Source organism: Lolium perenne, chromosome 6 (genome assembly GCF_019359855.2).
Source record: "Lolium perenne isolate Kyuss_39 chromosome 6, Kyuss_2.0, whole genome shotgun sequence".
In the NCBI taxonomy this organism is placed as follows: domain Eukaryota; kingdom Viridiplantae; phylum Streptophyta; class Magnoliopsida; order Poales; family Poaceae; genus Lolium; species Lolium perenne.
The window spans coordinates 103,477,931-103,496,569 of NC_067249.2; the positions used below are offsets into that span (position 1 = coordinate 103,477,931).

The 18,639-nt window shown below is 45.7% G+C and overlaps 1 protein-coding gene across 1 annotated transcript; it reads left to right on the forward strand.

Moving 5' to 3' along the window:
- Positions 1–13,739: 13,739 nt before the first annotated feature.
- On the forward strand, positions 13,740–18,190 carry LOC127307497 (polyadenylate-binding protein-interacting protein 11). The gene is made up of 10 exons (XM_051338221.2): positions 13,740–14,230; positions 14,826–14,939; positions 15,026–15,070; positions 15,923–15,995; positions 16,077–16,189; positions 16,304–16,363; positions 16,826–16,873; positions 16,951–17,019; positions 17,657–17,718; positions 17,808–18,190. The coding sequence occupies exons 1-10, from the start codon at positions 13,892–13,894 to the stop codon at positions 17,863–17,865; spliced, it is 981 nt and encodes a 326-aa protein (XP_051194181.1). The 5' UTR covers positions 13,740–13,891; the 3' UTR covers positions 17,866–18,190.
- The last annotated feature ends 449 nt before the right edge of the window (positions 18,191–18,639 follow it).

Here is an 18,639-nt window from a genome sequence, read left to right on the forward strand (position 1 = left end):
GCTGTTTTGAAGGCGATAAAACTTCACTGATGAAATATACCGGCCTTTGCACTCCATGGAGTTTTCCTTCTTCTTCTCTTTCAACGACTAGCACCGTGCTAACCACCTGAGGTGTGGCTGCGATGTATAGCAGGAGAGGTTCCTTCTCTTTCGGCGCCACCAAGATTGGTGGTGTCGAAATTGTGCGCTTCAAATCCTCGAAGGCTCTATCGGCCTCTTCGTTCCACTGGAATTTCTCCCCTTGCTTGATTAAAGCATAGAACGGTAACGCTTTTTCTCCCAGCCTGGCGACAAATCTGCTTAAAGCTGCGACTCGCCCAGTTAGCTGCTGTATTTCCTTCAATTTTGTTGGCTTCCTCATTGTTACGATAGCTTGGATTTTTTCGGGATTTGCTTCAATCCCTCTCGCTGAGACTAGAAACCCAAGAAGTTCTCCTGCAGGGACGCCAAAGGAACACTTTGTTGGGTTCAACTTGAGGCAGAATTTGTCGAGGTTGTCGAAGGTTTCCTTCAAATCCTCGATTAGCATTGTTCCCTTCTTTGATGTTATGATGACATCGTCGATGTATACTTGTACGTTTTTCCCAATCTGTGTCGCCAAACACTTCTGCATCATCCTCTGGTATGTTGCTCCCGCGTTTTTCAGACCAAAAGGCATTGTTCTGTAGCAAAACACGCCGTAAGGTGTGATGAACGCTGTTTTAACCTCATCTTCTTCTTTTAATCTGATCTGGTTGTAACCAGAATATGCATCCAGGAAGGAAAGACGTTCACATCCTGCCGTGGAGTCGATAATTTGATCAATCCTCGGGAGGGGAAAGTGATCCTTTGGACAATGTTTATTGAGACACGTAAAATCGACGCACATGCGAAGGACTTTAGTGTTTTTCTTCGGCACCAACACTGGATTTGCTACCCATGTGACCTCTGTATGCAGCTCCTTGATAAAACCAGCTTCTCTTAATCGATCGATTTCTGACAGCATAGCTTTGCGGTTTGGCTCCGAAAAATGCCGCAAAGGTTGTTTGATTGGTCTCTCTAGTGGATCCAAGTTTAGGTGGTGCTCGGCAAGTTCCCTGGGTACTCCTGGCATGTCAGCTGGACACCATGCGAAGATTTTCCAGTGCTCACGGAGGAACTCGACGAGCGCGCTTTCCTATGCGAGGTCCATGTCTTTTGCGATGGACGTCGTCTTTTTCGGGTCTGTCGGGTGAATCTGCACCTCCTTAGAATTTTTCTCCGTGTTGAAAGTTGATTCTTTATTTGGCCTTCCTACATATGGCAGCACGTCATAGTCAGTCGTGAGCCTTGACGCCATGTATTCTGCTTGCATCCCGAAAGTTTCTGACAATCGATGAAAATCCTTGTCGCACTTATCGGCTAGCGCAAAGCTTCCTTTGACTGTGATTGGTCCCTTAGGTCCAGGCATCCTCCACAACAGGTACGTGTAATGTGGTACTGCCATAAACCTAGCATATGCTGGGCATCCCAACAAAGCGTGGTATTGTGATGGGAAATCCACGACTTCGAATTCCAGCCTATCTATCCTGTAGTTTTCTCGGGTCTCAAACTGAACATCGAGATTAATCTTCCCCAGCGGATAACTTGGCTTCTCTGGTGTAATGCCGTGGAATCGCGTGTCGGTTGGTTTCAGATTTTCTCGGGATATGTTCATCTTCCTTAATGTATCTGCATACATAAGGTTTAAACTGCTGCCGCCATCTATGAACACTCGAGATACGTCGAATCCTGCAATTACTGCTGGTAAGATAAGTGCTGATTGCCCTGGTCGAGGAACTTGCTGTGGATGATCCGCTATTGTGAAGCCAATATCTTGCCCTGACCGGTTAAGATACTCGATTGTTGGTGGAGGCATCTTTTACGCCATGAACACTGTCGCGAAATTACTTTCTCGAGCTCTATTGGATGGCCTCGCCTTTCGAATCATCGAGACCGCTCCGTTGGAATTGGGGTCAACATAAGGCGGTGGTGCAGGTGCTGCCGCAATTCTCAGCTGATGTCGATTATCATCTGTAATTGCGGGAGGAGGTGGCAGGTGAATCTCACTCCTGGGTCCTCGAGGATTTCTGGGTGCTGCCTGAGCGTTGGCATGCCCTGCCCACCTTAACATTGCCTGGAAATTTCGGCAATCCTTTTGCAAGTGTCCTGACTGTCTTTTCCCATTATTGTCGAGATAAAAATGCATCTGACACGGCCCGTTCATCATTTCCTCGGGAGACACGAAAGGCCTCTGAAACCTCGACCCGGTATTTTGCCTGTTGTTTCGAGAGTCATCTCTATTGTCGCCTCGCTGCTCGTTGCTCCTCTGGTAATCATCTCTATTGTTTCCTCCGGCGCTTGCTCGGAAGCCAGCCGAAATTTGCCCAGGTGCATCATATCCCGAGTACTGCCGAGGAAATCGTCGCCTATTTTGATAATTTCGGCCGCGGTCCTCCTCTGGTGACCTATGCCGTTTGTTGTGAACAGCATCATCTCCATCTGCCCATCTGTTTGCTATCTCCATCAATGCGGATACTGTCTTTGGATTGGTTCTCCCCAAATCCTCGACAAAATCTCCTCGCCTGATTCCTGCGACAAACGCATCTATCGCTCTCTCGTCAGATATATTCTCTGCCGAGTTTTTGATGATATTCCACCTTTGGATGTATTTTCTCATTGATTCGTCTGGCTTCTGTCGGCACGCCCTCAATTCCTCTAATGATGCAGGTTTTTTGCAGGTGGACCGGAAATTCTTGACGAATATGTCCTCGAAGCTATCCCAGCTGTCGATAGATCCTGGAGGAAGCTTCTTAATCCAAGATCGCGCGGCTCCACTTAAATGCACCTGGATGCTTTGCATAGCTGTTGCTCTGGTCCCTCCTGTGAGCTTCACCGTCTCGAGGTAATCAACTAGCCAATCCTATGGATCTTGCAGGCCGTCGAATTTTTTGAAGTTATCAGGCAACTTAAATCCCGAAGGGACTCGAGTTTTTCGGACTCTCCTTGTGAAGCATGGCAAACCGCACATATCCTCGTCGTTTAGTTCTGGGGAATGCCGATGTTCCCTTCTACTTTGCCGTGCTCTGTCCACTCTTGCTTGTGCTGCTGTGTCTCTTGCTCCACTTGTTCCTTTGGGAGCTGCTGCTGATGCCGCAGGTCGTGGACTATTTTGCCTTGCTGTTCCTTCGGGAGGTGTTGATGCAAACGCCGTTCCCATGGCTCCGACTCCTGCCATTGCCATGTTGTACGATTGCCTCCCTTGGATCTCCTGGAGGTGGCCTGGATGCAAGGATAAAGGCTGTGTCACCATATACCCAGCTTCTGGTGTCTTGGGGATAATATTCCCTCTCGTGTCTATCGACATAAAAGACATGTCGAGGTTTTGAACCAAGTGCTCTCTTTCTCCTTCAGGTATATGTTGCAACCTTGATCTTGCTCTGTTCCGAGCTTCCCTGTGGCTATCTCCCGAGGTTCCAGATTGTCGACTCAGCTCTGCCCTTCGCCTGCTTGACGCGGAGGCTGCCTCCTTTCTCCTGTTCAGGGCAGCTGTCTGTTTTTCCAATTCCCTCGCAACTCGTGCGAGCCTATATTGATAGGCTTGCAACTCTGCTGGCGTGGCTGTTGTGGCCATTGGTTCTGAGCCGTCCATAGCTCTTGCGGCTCTATCCCATGCTGTTTGCGGGAGTTGAACTCTATCACGAGGCTCAGGTCCGACATATTTGTTGCCTAGACCTCATCGTAAATCAGAGGGATCGACGTATGGATTTCCCAAATCGTCGAAAGCCTCAGATGTTTCCTCCTGGTCGCGGCTTGGCTTTCCGATGACGTAAATCTGATGGTATTCTGTATTCAGATCTGTGCTAGGTTTGGTGACACCATCATAAAGATTGGTGAAGACCTTGCCCACTGTAGTGGATTTGTCGATGAAGTTGAAGCTATCGACACTGCTCGAGTCATCGCTTATATAGGAGTCCGCGGATGACTCGAAGGACATGTCGCTGAAGATCTTGGCGAGCTTTTCGCTTGCCCTGGTGCTGATGAAGCGTGGCGATGAAGTCTCCTCTTCGCCTGACTCGATTGACGATGTTGAACTCGAAAAATCGGAATCGACCGTCGACAATCCCGACGAGATCGAAATTTCGAGATGGTACGTTCCCTCTTTTTCGACGCGAAAGTGGAATCTTCCAAACGTCATCTCCATAGGCTCCCCCAGATACGCATATGCATCCAAACGGGAGGGCGGGTGAGGAACAAAATCGACAGGACCAGTTGCGATCTGTTTACCTCGATCCATCGCGTTGCTTGCTATTGATGAAGTCGACAATCTTGAACGTGCCATCGAGATCAGATCCTTGACGCCTCTAATTCCCACAGACGGCGCCAATTGACAAGGGGTTAACTTGTCAATGCCTACGGGTTGTAGACTAGGGTTTAGTTGGAAGTAGAGGGCAAGTAGATCTCGAAGGTTTCAGCCGAAAAGTACTCGACGATTATGAAAACTAGGGTTTGAGAGACAATGATTCGATGCTTTCTGTGTCCCTCGTCTCCCCCTTATATAGGAGGTGGAGCCGAGGGATTCGTATTGTACAAGTTACAGAGTCCGGGAGGGTTTCCAACTCATCCCGCAAGATTACAAACATCATCTCCTAATACAACTCTAACTTTCCTTAATATCATCTTGGGCTTCCGATTCTTCTTATTCTTCGAGTCATGGGCCTTCAGTAAACCCCGGGTACTATCTTCGGCAGGCCCATTGGGGATGCCTATGTCAGGCACTGAGCATAAGAAATCTTGCACAGAAGCATTGGCCAAGGCCAGCAGATACACAGCAGCAGCATAACAACATAGGAGCATAGCACAACAGCTCGTGAGCAGGCAAGCATGGCGCAGCAGCAGAGCACAGCAGCTCATGAGCAGGCAAGCAAGGCGCAGCAGTAGAGCATCGGCATGGCGAGCATCTCTACATAGAGATACAAGCCATGGCCAGAGCTAGAGGGGGAAGAAGAACAGGCACAGGGGAGAGAGAAGGGTGGCGCACGTACACGGGGTCGAGCAGACAGACGCAGCCATGGCAGCCACGACGGCACACGCCGGAGCGCGGCGGCGCCAGGCCAAGCCAAGCCATGGCGGCGCCACAGCACCACCCGCACCATGGCGGCGAAGCCACGGCGGCGCCATCGCGCCGGGAGCGCTGGGAGCAGCGGGATCACACGGATCCCGTAACCCTAGCACCAGAGAGGGTCGAGGATGAGCGCACCAGGTCGCCCGCATCAAATCGACGCGCCGTCAGGAGCCGCGTCGATTGCGCACCATGGCGAGGGCCAAGTCCGACGGAGCTCGCCGGAATCGAGCGGCGACGGCGAAGGCGACGCAGGCGTCGCGAGAGAGAGGATTAGGGTTAGGGTTTCAACCGCTCGCGTGAGAGAGAGGAGTGAGGCTGGTCGAGCCGGACCAGATGGGTCGGTTCGACCTAACCCCACTGGGTTACACCGACAGGTGGGCCCAGGGGCAAATGTGTCTTTTCACAAATGCATAAAAATGCTGAAATTTTGAAAATCACTAGTAAATGTTTAACAGCTCTAAAAAATAATTAAAAATATGAAAACCACTCAGTATAAAAAACTCTATCATAATAAAATATGAAATAGAACTTTTGAAGTTAAACAAGAATAAGTTCAAATTTGATGATTTAAATAATCATTTAAATCACACATTTTATTTTCAATAATGAAAATAAGTCCATAAATTCTTTTGGACTTTAAAAACACCTTGACAACATTTCAAGGTTGTATTTTACCCTAAATAGAGTATCCCTAAGTTATTCTTAGTATTAACCTCTCACATGAAATAATAAAGACATCGGAAGGGGGGAACAAACCCTAAAACTAGAATCATGCATCAATGCTTCTTTAACCATTTCCCTTATCGGACAATGATGCTATTTTTCAGCAACAGAGGACAAGGGTCAGTCCGCACCATCCAACTGCAACACTTTGAAGTGTTCAGGCAAGTTCATCACTTGCTCATACCATTCGAGTATTTTTATCAAATTACTTGCAAAGTACTATGTTTATCACTATTGCATAGAAACCAAAACCACTATTTTCATAACTATGAATATGACTATGTGGTGGGCAATGGAACCATGGATTGTGTTGATATGGTGGAGGTTCCATTGCAAGGGTTTATATCCATCTAGGATTAAACAACAAATGTCGTCCAGTGATTCTTGTGCCGTAATACCCGTGCTAACCATAAGATCTGGAGTGAGACGGAATAGTCAATCGTATTTCCACCTCTTGTACATCAACGGATGCGCTTTACCGTAGAACACTTGTATTCCAACGGGGCAAGCGGTAGGCTGGGGAAGCCTTAAGTCCCCACGGCAGAGACCGTAGTTACACTTGTCGCCCGAGGATCAGGTTGTAGGGTGGGGGTCCCAACAAAGTCCCCACAGTATTGCGGTCTATGATGGGTTGCAGCTACCGGCGAAGGAGTTTATGGTATGAGCCCAGAACTGTTGTCGTGGACAGGGTCCATCCTTAATTGGTATAACAGGACTGGCGAGGACCCAGGGTCGGGGTATGCAACAAAGGGTGGGTGTGCGAGGTAGCGGAGGAATATGATTGGCTATGACCTTATACCGAGCCTCACACCATAGGAAGTGTGGACGGGAAAGCTGCCCGGTTGGCACCAAGGATAAGATCTCTTATGGGTAAAGCAACACACCTCTGCAGAGTGTAAAGAACCGTGACCTGTCACTCCCTGTTCCGGGATTTGGAACTGCGAACGCTGCCGGAAAGGAGCTCCATGAAGTTCTAGTAAACCGGTGAAGGCTGACGGACATAGTTCTTCTGAATAAAAGAAACCTCTTGAAGAAATATTTATCAAAACCTGCATTGGTATTAGACTTTCTGGTCTAATATCGTAGCTAGTGCATTAAACACCTCTTTTCTATAATGAACTTGTTGAGTACGCTCGTACTCATACCACTCTTAAATCCCCTGCTTAGATTGTCTGAACCATCTGGAGGAGGACAACGACAACCCTGAAGGAGCCGACATCATCGGCTATGAAGAACCAGACCTCTCTGGAGGTGTCGAAGGTGTAGACTACCTTATAGTCTACGGAACCGGGGAGGGTTCCGGAGGAGAGCAAGCTTAGACCGATAAGTAGTAGTAGTAACCGAGCAGTACAAACTCTTAGTACTTAACTGCTCGAGGGAATAAATGTATAACTTAGTAAGACTCCTGTATTATAAGTTAAGTTGGGTTCGCCTCGAACCCAGGAGTATCCCTCTTAGGACCCAAGAGGAGCTCCGAGATGATATGTACATTATGCTTGTAATAATAAATGAATGAGTTATGGACCTGCTATGTTCTGTTGTACTACTCTGAGGGATGTAATATTTGCGGAATGGTACTTCGTGAATGTTATATCAACGACTGGCATACTACAACATGCAGTGGTATGCAGGGTCACCACAATTTGGCTGGCCTCTAACATCTTGAATCCAAAGAGACCGAGTCTCTTCATCCATCTCAATGAAAACTGCCCTTTGGTTGCAATTTGTAAATGCTTGTGCAGCTTTAAGTTTTTTCTTCGCCTCAAGGTGGGGCATGCCATTTAATATCTGCATACATGACTTCAGGGAGTATGCTTCTGTCTGCTGTGCTGCATTTTTCTTTGACTCAACAATGCTGAGTGATGCATCATCAAGGCGATCTAATGCGGTTATAGCATCATCAGCTCTGCGTTTTCGACCTTTTGAAGTATCTTGTGATACACTTGCATTGCACTTCTTATTTTGATCTGGCTTTGTGGTATCGGATTTCTTAGGACAACCAACAGCTGGGTCATCTGCTTCATTTGATTCAAGATCTACTACCTCATTCAGATCAATTTCTACTTTGGTCGTTTCACCGTTTCCTTTGCTAGATATAGCACCATCTCCAGATGTGGTAGAGCTAGCACATATCTCTTCAAGGTCTGTCCAACTAGGCCACACTTTATCCCGATATTCTTGAAGATTCTTATCCTTCTGCAATTTATTAGTATATTGTTAGTCTATTGGTTAAACATATGTTGAAAATTAGTTAAAAATTGTATGTACTTAAACTCACCGAAATGAGATCCTCCCAAGTTTCATCAGAAGCTTTGATCATTTTGTCTTCATCATCCCAGCCAAACCCAGTGAGTTTTAGAAGTCTATCCATGGTAGCATAACAACTCCTGTAGTACTTGTGACGATTTTTTATTTGTTGCAACTCAAGTTTGTCTACCTTTGAGTCATTGAACTGTTCTTGAATTTCACGCCATGCTTTTTTTGTGTAACTTGTTCCTTCTTTTCCCCCATTTAAGGTTTGATCTTTGAGTATATTGAGCAATATTTTGTCCTCCAAGGATTTCCATATGTGACGCTTTATGGCATGCCTATCAGGGTTCTCCTTCTTAATTTTTTTAAACCTTATCACCCATATTTCTACAAGGAAATAAAGCAACAAAAATGATTACTACTGTCTGTTTGTATTGCAAACTGGTATTTGACACTTTACAGTTAAGCTCTGTAAACAAAGACATAGAGAGCAAGTCTTCTGGTTTAACTATTATAGAATATATGAAAACATTAGATTGCATATTCTACAACTCTGTTTTTAATGTGTATGTAGAAATGCAGGGAGGGGACAATCTAAGATATCAACTGCTAGTGTTAATTTGTTTTACGCAACAGGACTCATCTAAAAAAACAAGAACTGGCTTTGTATACTTTCAAATCAATTTCTTACACAGTTCATGAATGTTCTTATCTAACTGAGATTTCATACACTGCATTACAATTATTTCTCCTACATAGCCAAAGATCTGACCGTGGATATTACCTGTAGGACGATGAGCTCGTGCCTCGTGGTCTGATTGTTGGCGATGAAAAGAAGTGGAAGAAGAGCGGCCTTGTCTTCCCAGCCGGTGTCCACAGGCAGCGAATTGTTGATCTGAGGCAGTTTCAGCCGCCAGCCATGGATTGACTACAGATTTGTTTGTAGATCTGGTGTTATTTTGTTTCCTCGTCTTCTACAAGCATCACTTATATATAGAAGGGATAAAAAAAAGGGTGCGCGGGGAGTGGCGGGAACAACAGACTTGGCGCAAAAAAGTTTGTTGAGGAAGGAGCGGCCAAAAAAAGTTTGTTGAGATTGAGTTTTCTTTAATCGTGTTTCTACAAAAACGACTATTAGTCGTTTTGGCCAAAACGCATATTCCTGGCTTTGTGGAAACCAATTTTTAGTAATCCCCGTTTTTGTTGCCACAACCAAACACGGATTTAGTTTGTTAAACAGTTACGCAGGGTTACGGAAAACTAGTTCTCCCAATACAATGTATCCAAACAAGGCAGCGAGCCGTTGACCTTGTCCGTGAATATTACGGGCGCATAATAAAGTTCAAAGATATGCACGCCAGAATACCTGTGGTTGAGGTTTGTTTTGTAATACGTGCCCATCTTGGTCACGTTTTCGTGTTCCACACTATTCTGAAAAGGAAGCATCTATCGTTTTCTCTAGGATAGAGGCCAAAAAGGATTCGGACTTCATCTGTTTGCTCACGTGTGCCAATTGAACAAATACAGATTTGTTGAAACCGTGATTTCTTCAGCTTGTCATGCGGCTTCTGAAAATAACCATCGCATATGGTCTTTACAGTTATCAAGGGGAATGTGAGGTGATGAAGTTGGTACGTCATGCTCTCCCCTCCTGCTAGTCCCACACAAATGACTCTTTTTACTAGATCATGTTGATTTCAGGAACCACATCCAAGGAAAGTGAGTAATACGTATCCTCCCCTCCTAAAATTACGTTGCTTTCGTTCCAATATCTCGGAAAAAGAACACTGGTTTGATACGGGTTGTTTCTGATCTTCATGAATTGACCACAATGATGAACACGAGATGGGGAACAAGTGAATACGATGGGAACACAAGGAAAACATGGTAACCGGATACAAATTAAAGTGATAACTAGAAAGAGTCAAGAGTACAAGCACTCATACACAAGGTACAACCCAAGCCAACACTAACTGGAACCTTCTTATATCGGTAGGTCTGCCGATCCAACTTAAATTTTAATTGGAAAGACTTGTGTATAGAGGTTTTGAACTCCACATGTCTTGGGTTCGGCAAGGCAAGGGCCATGCGATCTTATCTCATACTTGTGTCTAAGAATATCTCCAGCGGCCGACGTAAAGGGATAAAAAATGTCAGTTTTGGTCTGTGACACAAAATGGGTAAACCTTCGGGCCATCGGTTCAAGGAATGCGCCGGCGCGGACACTTCGCGGTTACCCCACGCGTCCACACCCTTCTCTCTCGGGCTCGCTTGTTAGCGTGCCAGTCTTGACTGGTGTAGCTTCGGTTATCTGCGAGGCATTAATGGCGCTTCCCCGCCGCTCCAGTCGTCGGACTTGACCACACAAATAGGAATATCCGATAATTTACACACTATTTAGGTCATATATTAACATCTACTCGTTTGTAAACCACACAAATAGGAATATCTACTCGTTTGTGGGGTTGACATAATTTTATCGGATAATTTACAAACTATTTGTGTGGTTAACTCCTAAATTGAGAATATTTAGGTCATATATTAACATCTACTAAATTTGCAATTCTTCTCAAACTAATAGCTTGTTCATTTAGCAACTACATTAATTCAAACATATTCGTGAAACACCTCCTTGTGATTGCTCCTCATGGGTTTGACACTCTTATTAAAAATAGGTGATCAACTTTTTGTCAACACTCATTGGTTGTATTATTTCCTAATAAGGGGAAAGAGATCCGCCGATCAATACAAGAGAAAAATAGGCACTTTCTTGTTGATTGTTACCTATTTGATAGTTACAATTGTATGCTAATAACAATAATATGATAGTTACATCTCACAAGAACATACTTTCGTAGGCTGAAGGACTCTCATATGAAGATTGTGAATTGTGCCCTGTGGGGTCGGTCGAGCTGTCCCATGAGTTGGTGCATCGTTACTCTGTGGCAAGAGAAAGCACAGTCTCACAATGCATGAGGGCATCTCCAGCGGCGCGACGCGAACGGATGCTGAAAATGCGTCTGGCACCACCTCCAGCGGCGCGACGCAAAGTGACCAGACCGTCCGCAGAGACGTAAACCTGCCGCAAATGCGCCAGGTTTACGTCTCTGCGGACGCTGCGCGGACGCGCAAACTGTCCGCTCGCGTCTTCACTGGGCCCGCTTGGCAGCGAGTCTGCATCGAGGGCGTCGCTTCGGCGGTCAGCGCTTCCGCGTCTGCGCCGCAGCCTTCGCCATCAATGGCGCGGCTGCCTGCGCGCGCACTGGCGGGCGGCGGCTGGGCTTCTGCGCCGCCTTCAATAACATTGTATCCCGCGCGCGGCCGCCTTTAAAAGTTTAGCGGCCGCGTTCCTCCTTCGCCCACACCTCCACTCGCACCACCACCGCCGCAGCGCTATGGGGAAGAAGAACGACTTCGAGGCCTCCGACAGCGGCAACAACAAGGGGACGCAGAGGGTGCCGCTGCCCGTCACTAGGGAGGCTGATGCACGACAAATGGATGCCGTGCGAGCACTGGTCCGGCGTGCAACTGCCTGGCGGCTAGCTGCCGCCGGGTGCCCATCCCTCCCGTCCCTGCGCGCGAGCCTGATCGGACCGCGGAGATCCGGCGAAGGAGGCGGTACCTGCCGCCGGACCTCCGCGCCGATCCGGCGTACGCCATCGACTCTGAAAGTTGGCGTACCTATCTGTCGACCGAGACGGATAGCAGGAGGAGGGCGGGCTTCATGGGCGACAGGGATTTTCCCTTCGACCGTCCATCGCCGACTCGTCCATCGCCGACTCGTCCACGAAGACAGCAGGCGCCGCCGCGCGCGCAGTACAACGACGACGACGACCACGACAACGACGAGTACGATGACTACGACGACGACGACGACTACATCGAGGCGCTCGCCTACCATAACGAGGAGGTCAAGGACGACAGCGATGACTACGTCGCGGCCGTCTTCCACGAATGGCAGCAGGCCATGGCGGAGGGCCGCACATTTGACTTCCCCGAGAACATGACGGGCGACGAGATGGCGAAGCTCGGCGTCCTCGTCTCCGAGAACGACGCACCAGTGCAGCCGCCGCTGCCCCGCTACGCCACCGGCGTCATGCCGCCGGGCCTGTCGGAGGATGAAGCGCTGCGACTGGCGCTATAGGACTCGACCGCGTCACAACCGCCGCCGTACAACCCCTGGGCGCCTCCACCGCCGCCACAGCCGCATCCCTAGGCGCCTCCACCGCCGCCACAACCGCATCCCTGGGCACCTCCACCGCCGCCACAGCCGCATCCCTGGGCGCCTCCACCGCCGCCACAACCACAGCCCTGGGCGCCTCCACCTCCTGCACCGTCGGAGCGCCCGGCGTACGCTCCCCCGGATGGCAACTGACCGTGGGTGATACCGGAGCTCATCGTGCTCGACAGCGACGAAGAGAAGCAGTAGACGCACACGTTTAGGTTTTTTTTAACTATGTAAATTATATTTTCATGTTTAAAAAAATGTTTCGGCAAAAAAATGCGTCGTGCCGCTGGAGCCACCCCCGACGCAAACGGACGCGCGGTCGATTTCGACATTTCAACCGACGCAAACGGACGCGCGCGAACATTTCCGTACGCTATAATGCGTCGCGCCGCTGGAGCTGCCCTAACAAAAGTGCAGCGAAGGCATATTTAATATTTTCTCTTATGTTGGTAAATACAATTATAACTACTGCTTTTGCATCTACAAATAACCTTCTGTCATAAAATGCAAGGCACACTTTTTTCGCACAACATTCGTAATGCAAGTCTCTTTTATTTCATAAATATTTATACACATGTTTGGACACGAAAGTCGGTTTTTGTGTAATAATTTGGTGCACACATAGGTTGTGAACATATCCAGACGACACAACCTATATTTTACGAAAATCTGGGACAAATATAATTTAATATTTCGAAATAGGTAAGTTTTTTTTTTTTGAACGGGGAAATAGGTAAGTTATATTTTAAATAAACAGAACATATGCACCGGAGTCAAACCAGAGCCAAAACGCTGGAACCTCTTTTCTTCTAACACTCTGAACCTGTTTTATTTCTCTGTATGTATAGTACTAGACCTAGAAGTCAGGATCCAGAAACGAGCCGTTTCCAAGATGCAAGAAACCAGCGAAGGTTAGGACGAGTCAAAGACGTTAGTGAGCGGCTCAGTGCAGCCAAGATGAGGAGAACCAGGACCCAGAAATCGTGAGGACACCAAATATAGCCGCAGCGGACCCGGCCGAAACGTGGACCGCGCCCGTGCTGCCGTGCATGCTTCACTGAGGGGTGACGTGCCCCTCATCTGGATGAACCCACCAGTCCTACTCTCACCGAGGCTTCCGCCTACCCATTCTCCCTCTCCAACTACCCACACACTTCTTCCTTTTTATTCTCCACCTTTTATATTTTTTCTTTCGAAATTTACTTATTTTCCTAAAAATATAAATGGCGCTTCAAAAACATTACTACAAGAATTTTACACCCTTTGTTTTCTCACTATTTTTCGCTCCATTTTTAGCCCCCAAAATATGGTATCTTAGAACGACAAAATACATAGAAAAAGAACTGTAAGTAGTATTATTTCGTGCTGCTATATATATAAGCAACTTCCTGGAAAGTGATCGCTGCTCACATTTCACACCCCACGCAAGAACAGAGCTTGCGCAACGCAAACAGTTACCGCCGGAGCTGACAAAACAACCCCGCCCCGCGTCTATAGTGTAGCACTAGTAGTCGAGTTGATCTCTCCTTGTTCGAGCCTGTGCGGCGAGGCGGAATAAGGACGCAATAATGGTGGCCGTGGAGGTGGCGAAGGCGCCGGCGGAGGGCCCGATCCAAGCGGCGGAGCCGGAGGTGAGGGCTGACACGGCGGTGGCCGTGGCGGAGGAGGAGAAGGAGTACAAGAGCGACATGAAGAAGCTAGAGGAGCTCATGTCCAAGCTCAACCCCTGCGCCAAGGAGTTCGTGCCGTCGTCACGCCGCGCGGCGCCGGCGCCGGTGCCCGTGCCGGGGGCAGGGCTGTCTGCCGATGCGCCCGTGTTCGTGTCCGCAGCCGATCTCTTCGGCGCCGGGAGGGACTCCAGCAGCGACGGATCCAGCAACGGCGCCGGCCAGCCGCAGAATCGACGGGTGGGTGAGCCGTGAATTCTCATCCTTCTCTTCGGGCGGGTCCTGGTTACGTCTTCTCTGTGTGATTTTGGTCGGGTTCTGTGTGTTGATCAACGGATACTTCGGCCTTCTTTTGACCACTTTGCATTCGTGATCGCCGGAGTATCCGGCGATTTCCGCCTTCCTAATATGCACGACGGGGTTTGGTAGGTGTTGCGATCGGGATGGATTCACTAGGTTTTCAGAGGCTTTTAGGCGATGGCGATAACCTTTTCTTCTGCAAGAATTGTTCTAGAATCTTGCTGAAACTGAAATCCTGAGCTGGGACTGTTTTTATTATTATTTAATCTCAGGTTGTAAAATGGGAAACAAGTCGAAACCTTTTAAGGCTGATAAGTCGGATCAAGCGTTTGATCAGTGGCATTTAATGATCGGCAGTAAGTAGTAGGTGGTACGCTGACTGTTGCCAGGAATTCGGTTTCAAAATTTATGTGGTGTGATAGGCATTGTGTCCCGTGATGTTAACAGTTGGTTTGGTGTACCTCTGTTTTGGTTTTTAGTTCTCACAATCAAAATGTTATGATGGTGATAACTGTCCTTGCTTTCCTGACAACAGAGAAGGAACGGCTCCTTCAACCAGGGGAGGAGAAGGATGGGAGCCCGGACACGGCAATCTGATAGGGAGGATAGTGTGCGGCGGACTGTTTATGTCTCTGACATTGATCAGCAGGTAAACATACTAAATAGTTGGAAACGTTTTAATTGGTTCTTGATTTATATTTGTTGTTTAATTACGGTCCTGCTGCTGCTCTACAGGTGACTGAACAGAAGCTGGCTGAGGTGTTCTCTAACTGTGGACAAGTAAGTGACAAGATTTATTAAGGAAATTTGTGGTAGTTTACCATTCCTCCCTTGGGGCAACGGCTTCCATTACCTTGAAAGATGAAATAGATAACATGATCAGTGTCCCTTATGGGTTTCAGAATTTGTCTGAAGATGCTTGTTATGGTTTGGACGCCAACATTGTATTAAAATAGTCGACCGTCCTGAAAAGTGAGAATAGAGCTCAGTTGAAGCATGAGCATGTGCCATAAACCAAATACCAAGTACTGCACTAGATAATAAGGCTAGCACTCTCTACCATAGGATAGTGAAGCTAAACTTGTTTCTGGAAGGTGGGAGGTAGCCATATTTCGCCTATATAAAAAAAAAGTCACCCTCTGTTTCTGATTGAAAAATTCAAGTGCAAAGTTTAGGCTTCTTCTACCTGTTGTTTTTGCCATTCTTGTTGGCATATATTACTACTTATGTTTTTCTTTTATTCGGCTGACTACTTGCTTTAGAATGAACTTACTAGCTTTAAATGATAAGTTGTCTGAAACTCAAGTTTCACCCCAGCTATGTGAAATGCCATAAAGGCATTCCTTTTCTTAGAACTTCTCTTAGCTGCCATAAAGCTCAGCTAACTTCTTAGTCCAATTAAGGTGGGCTGCCTTTTCAAATGTATACTTGCCTGAACCAAAATAGCATCTTGAACAATGGACATCTGAGACTAACGACATTCTGGGTATTGACATCCATTCAGTTATGCATATATGCTGAATGTTGATGAGATCACTTATTTTTCCTTATGGTTTGTATTCTATAAATATAGCTAGGCTAGCTCCTTGTAATATGATTATCATACCCATCTTGTTTTTTTTTTGCCTGTAGGTGGTAGATTGCCGTATCTGTGGTGATCCCCATTCAGTCTTGCGTTTTGCCTTTATTGAGTTTGCTGATGATGGTAGCCTCTTCAAGACTTTCCCACCTTCTGTAGTCTTGTGTATGGATAAACAGCAAAGCTGAAGTTGTCCATTGTATGCAGCTGGTGCAAGGGCAGCACTAACACTTGGGGGAACCATGCTTGGTTACTATCCTGTTAGAGTTTTACCATCTAAAACAGCGATTTTACCAGTGAACCCTAAGTTCCTTCCTCAGGTAAGTATATGATTGGATTGCATACTTCCATCTACTTCGAGCTTACACTGCCAATTTCTTTTTTTCATGTCAAATTTTCAACCAATTTTGTTTGTATTGCTCTTTTCTGTACAGACGGAAGATGAGAAAGAAATGGTCTCAAGGACTGTATATTGTACTAACATAGATAAGAAGGTTTGTGAATCTTTGTGATTCTTAACCATGCATAATGTGATAGTCCTTGAAATTTACAAGTATTATATTATTTCTTGCTTCCTTTGTTTAAATTTATTTTGTTATCTGATCATTTAATTGATTAAAATAAACATTTTAGAAGAAACTACAATTTTTTTCCGAAAACCTACGCAGGCAACCTGGTCTGTTTAGAACTAGTAGTACTGAATGAAGGCAGAGTCAGATGGTAAACGAATCAGAGCATGCAATAATTGTGGTTAAATAATTTTTTATTTGTCATTAAGAAATTATGATATGTTTCGCTACTCAAATTTCGTGTTATTTTGAAAGTTTGATTATATTTAAAACTGAAGAACCTTCTGGACTTTCAGTTATGCATAAGCCAAGCATTTCATTGGTTGCTAATCAAGGGATGTCATGGCTGTTAAGCTGCTTTGCTTAGTTGTTTTCTTTATTGGTCAGGTTACGGAAGATGATGTAAAGATTTTTTTTCAGCGGCTCTGTGGAAAGGTATATGCCATACAAGTAATGGGAGTTGTTTATATTTCACGTAGACCTTTTCGTAAAACATGTTGATTTCCTTTCAGGTTTCTCGGCTGAGGCTCCTTGGTGATTATGTACACTCCACATGCATTGCGTTTGTTGAGTTTACTCAAGTAAGTAGAACAAGGCATTGTATTGTTGAAGTGATCAAGGTTTTATTATTTAATCTTCAAGGTGCTATTGATGTTTAATATATAATCATAGAGTTATCTGGAATGGTTATTAGTACAGAATATTAAATAAAATGTGTAAATAGAAAGAACAGTTCCAGGAGCTAGCAAAATATCTGATATTTTTATGTCCATACTGGACTTGGATGTTTAATTTTTTTTCTTCCTTTGATGCTTGTTCAATTTGAAAATTCATACCTGACGACCAGCATCAGTATCGATGGATTAGATGAATCTTGCTACCTGTGTTCTGTTTGGGGCTTTGACGGGTGGAACTGTAGAAGAACATGGGTTTCACACCTGGATACTTAAAAAACATTCATTGTTGAAATATATGAAAATTACTCAACGATTGTACTAAGAGAATACTTGATTATATTTGCTCTACATCTTGTGACTGCAGAACTCATTTCCCTTCCACCTGGGCTTTATGTTGGCAGCTAAAGCAGAAAAGCTTCTCTTCTTTCTGCTTTAGCTGCATTTCATTTGACATATATTTTTTACAAATCCGTTGCTGAATATTTAGTTTCATTTTGTGCTGAATTGTATGACTCACCTTTTTCAAATACATCCTTTGCAGGCAGAAAGTGCAATTCTGGCCCTGAACTTCAGTGGTATGGTCCTTGGCTCGCTCCCAGTTAGGTAAAAAGTTGACCAGTCCATGTACTCCGTATATAATCACTCCTACCATGAATCGTTTTGTTCTTATCCTATCATCCTCGATTGCGCAGGGTGAGCCCTTCAAAGACACCAGTGCGTCCGCGTTCGCCCGGTGCAATGTGGAACTGAGCCCTGTCTCATTCGTTTCTTCCGAGGCTATCATCAATGGAGGGCATCCCAGGTAGAGCTTCTGGCTGGCCATGGACTTATCAGAACTCTAGCCTCGCGGATAGTAAACCGCCGTTCCAAGAGTATTCCAGTACCTAGTCTAGTATTTTTTAAATTGCTAATGTTCGTCTGCGCGTTCGTCATAGACCCCTCATCAGTGGTTTTGGAGAGGGCCCCAATTCGTTTCTTTCATTCGATATCCTTTTGTCAATTATGTCTGGATTGAACTTATAACAGCCTTTGCAGGCAGTGGAAGAATAATGTGTATGGGTCGTTGTGTTTATCATGTGTTGGCACAACAGCTCCTGCTATTCAGTCTTCTTGCCTTTTGATTGCGACGATGATCGATCGTGTTAGTTGCTGACGTCGATACAGGGAGGCTGTTCTACATTCAAAATGAGATGAAAAACATACTACCTTAATCCCAAAGCTTAAGACTTATATTATTATTTTAGAAAGTCAAACTATGGCAAACTATGGCAAGTTTGACTAAGCTTTTACCAAAAATTATTAACATGTAAATTATAAAATTAATATCATTAAATAGATAATGAAATATATTTTTGTATGGTATCTACAAAATATTATATTTATTAATAAATTGTTCTAAATTTTTAATTAAACTTTACTTGGTTTGATTTTTTTTTTAAAAAAATAAGCCTTAAGCTTTAAAATGGAGGTAGTAGGTTACAGAGCTGCTGGCTTAGGTAAAAGAGGGAGTTAACGTGAAAAAAA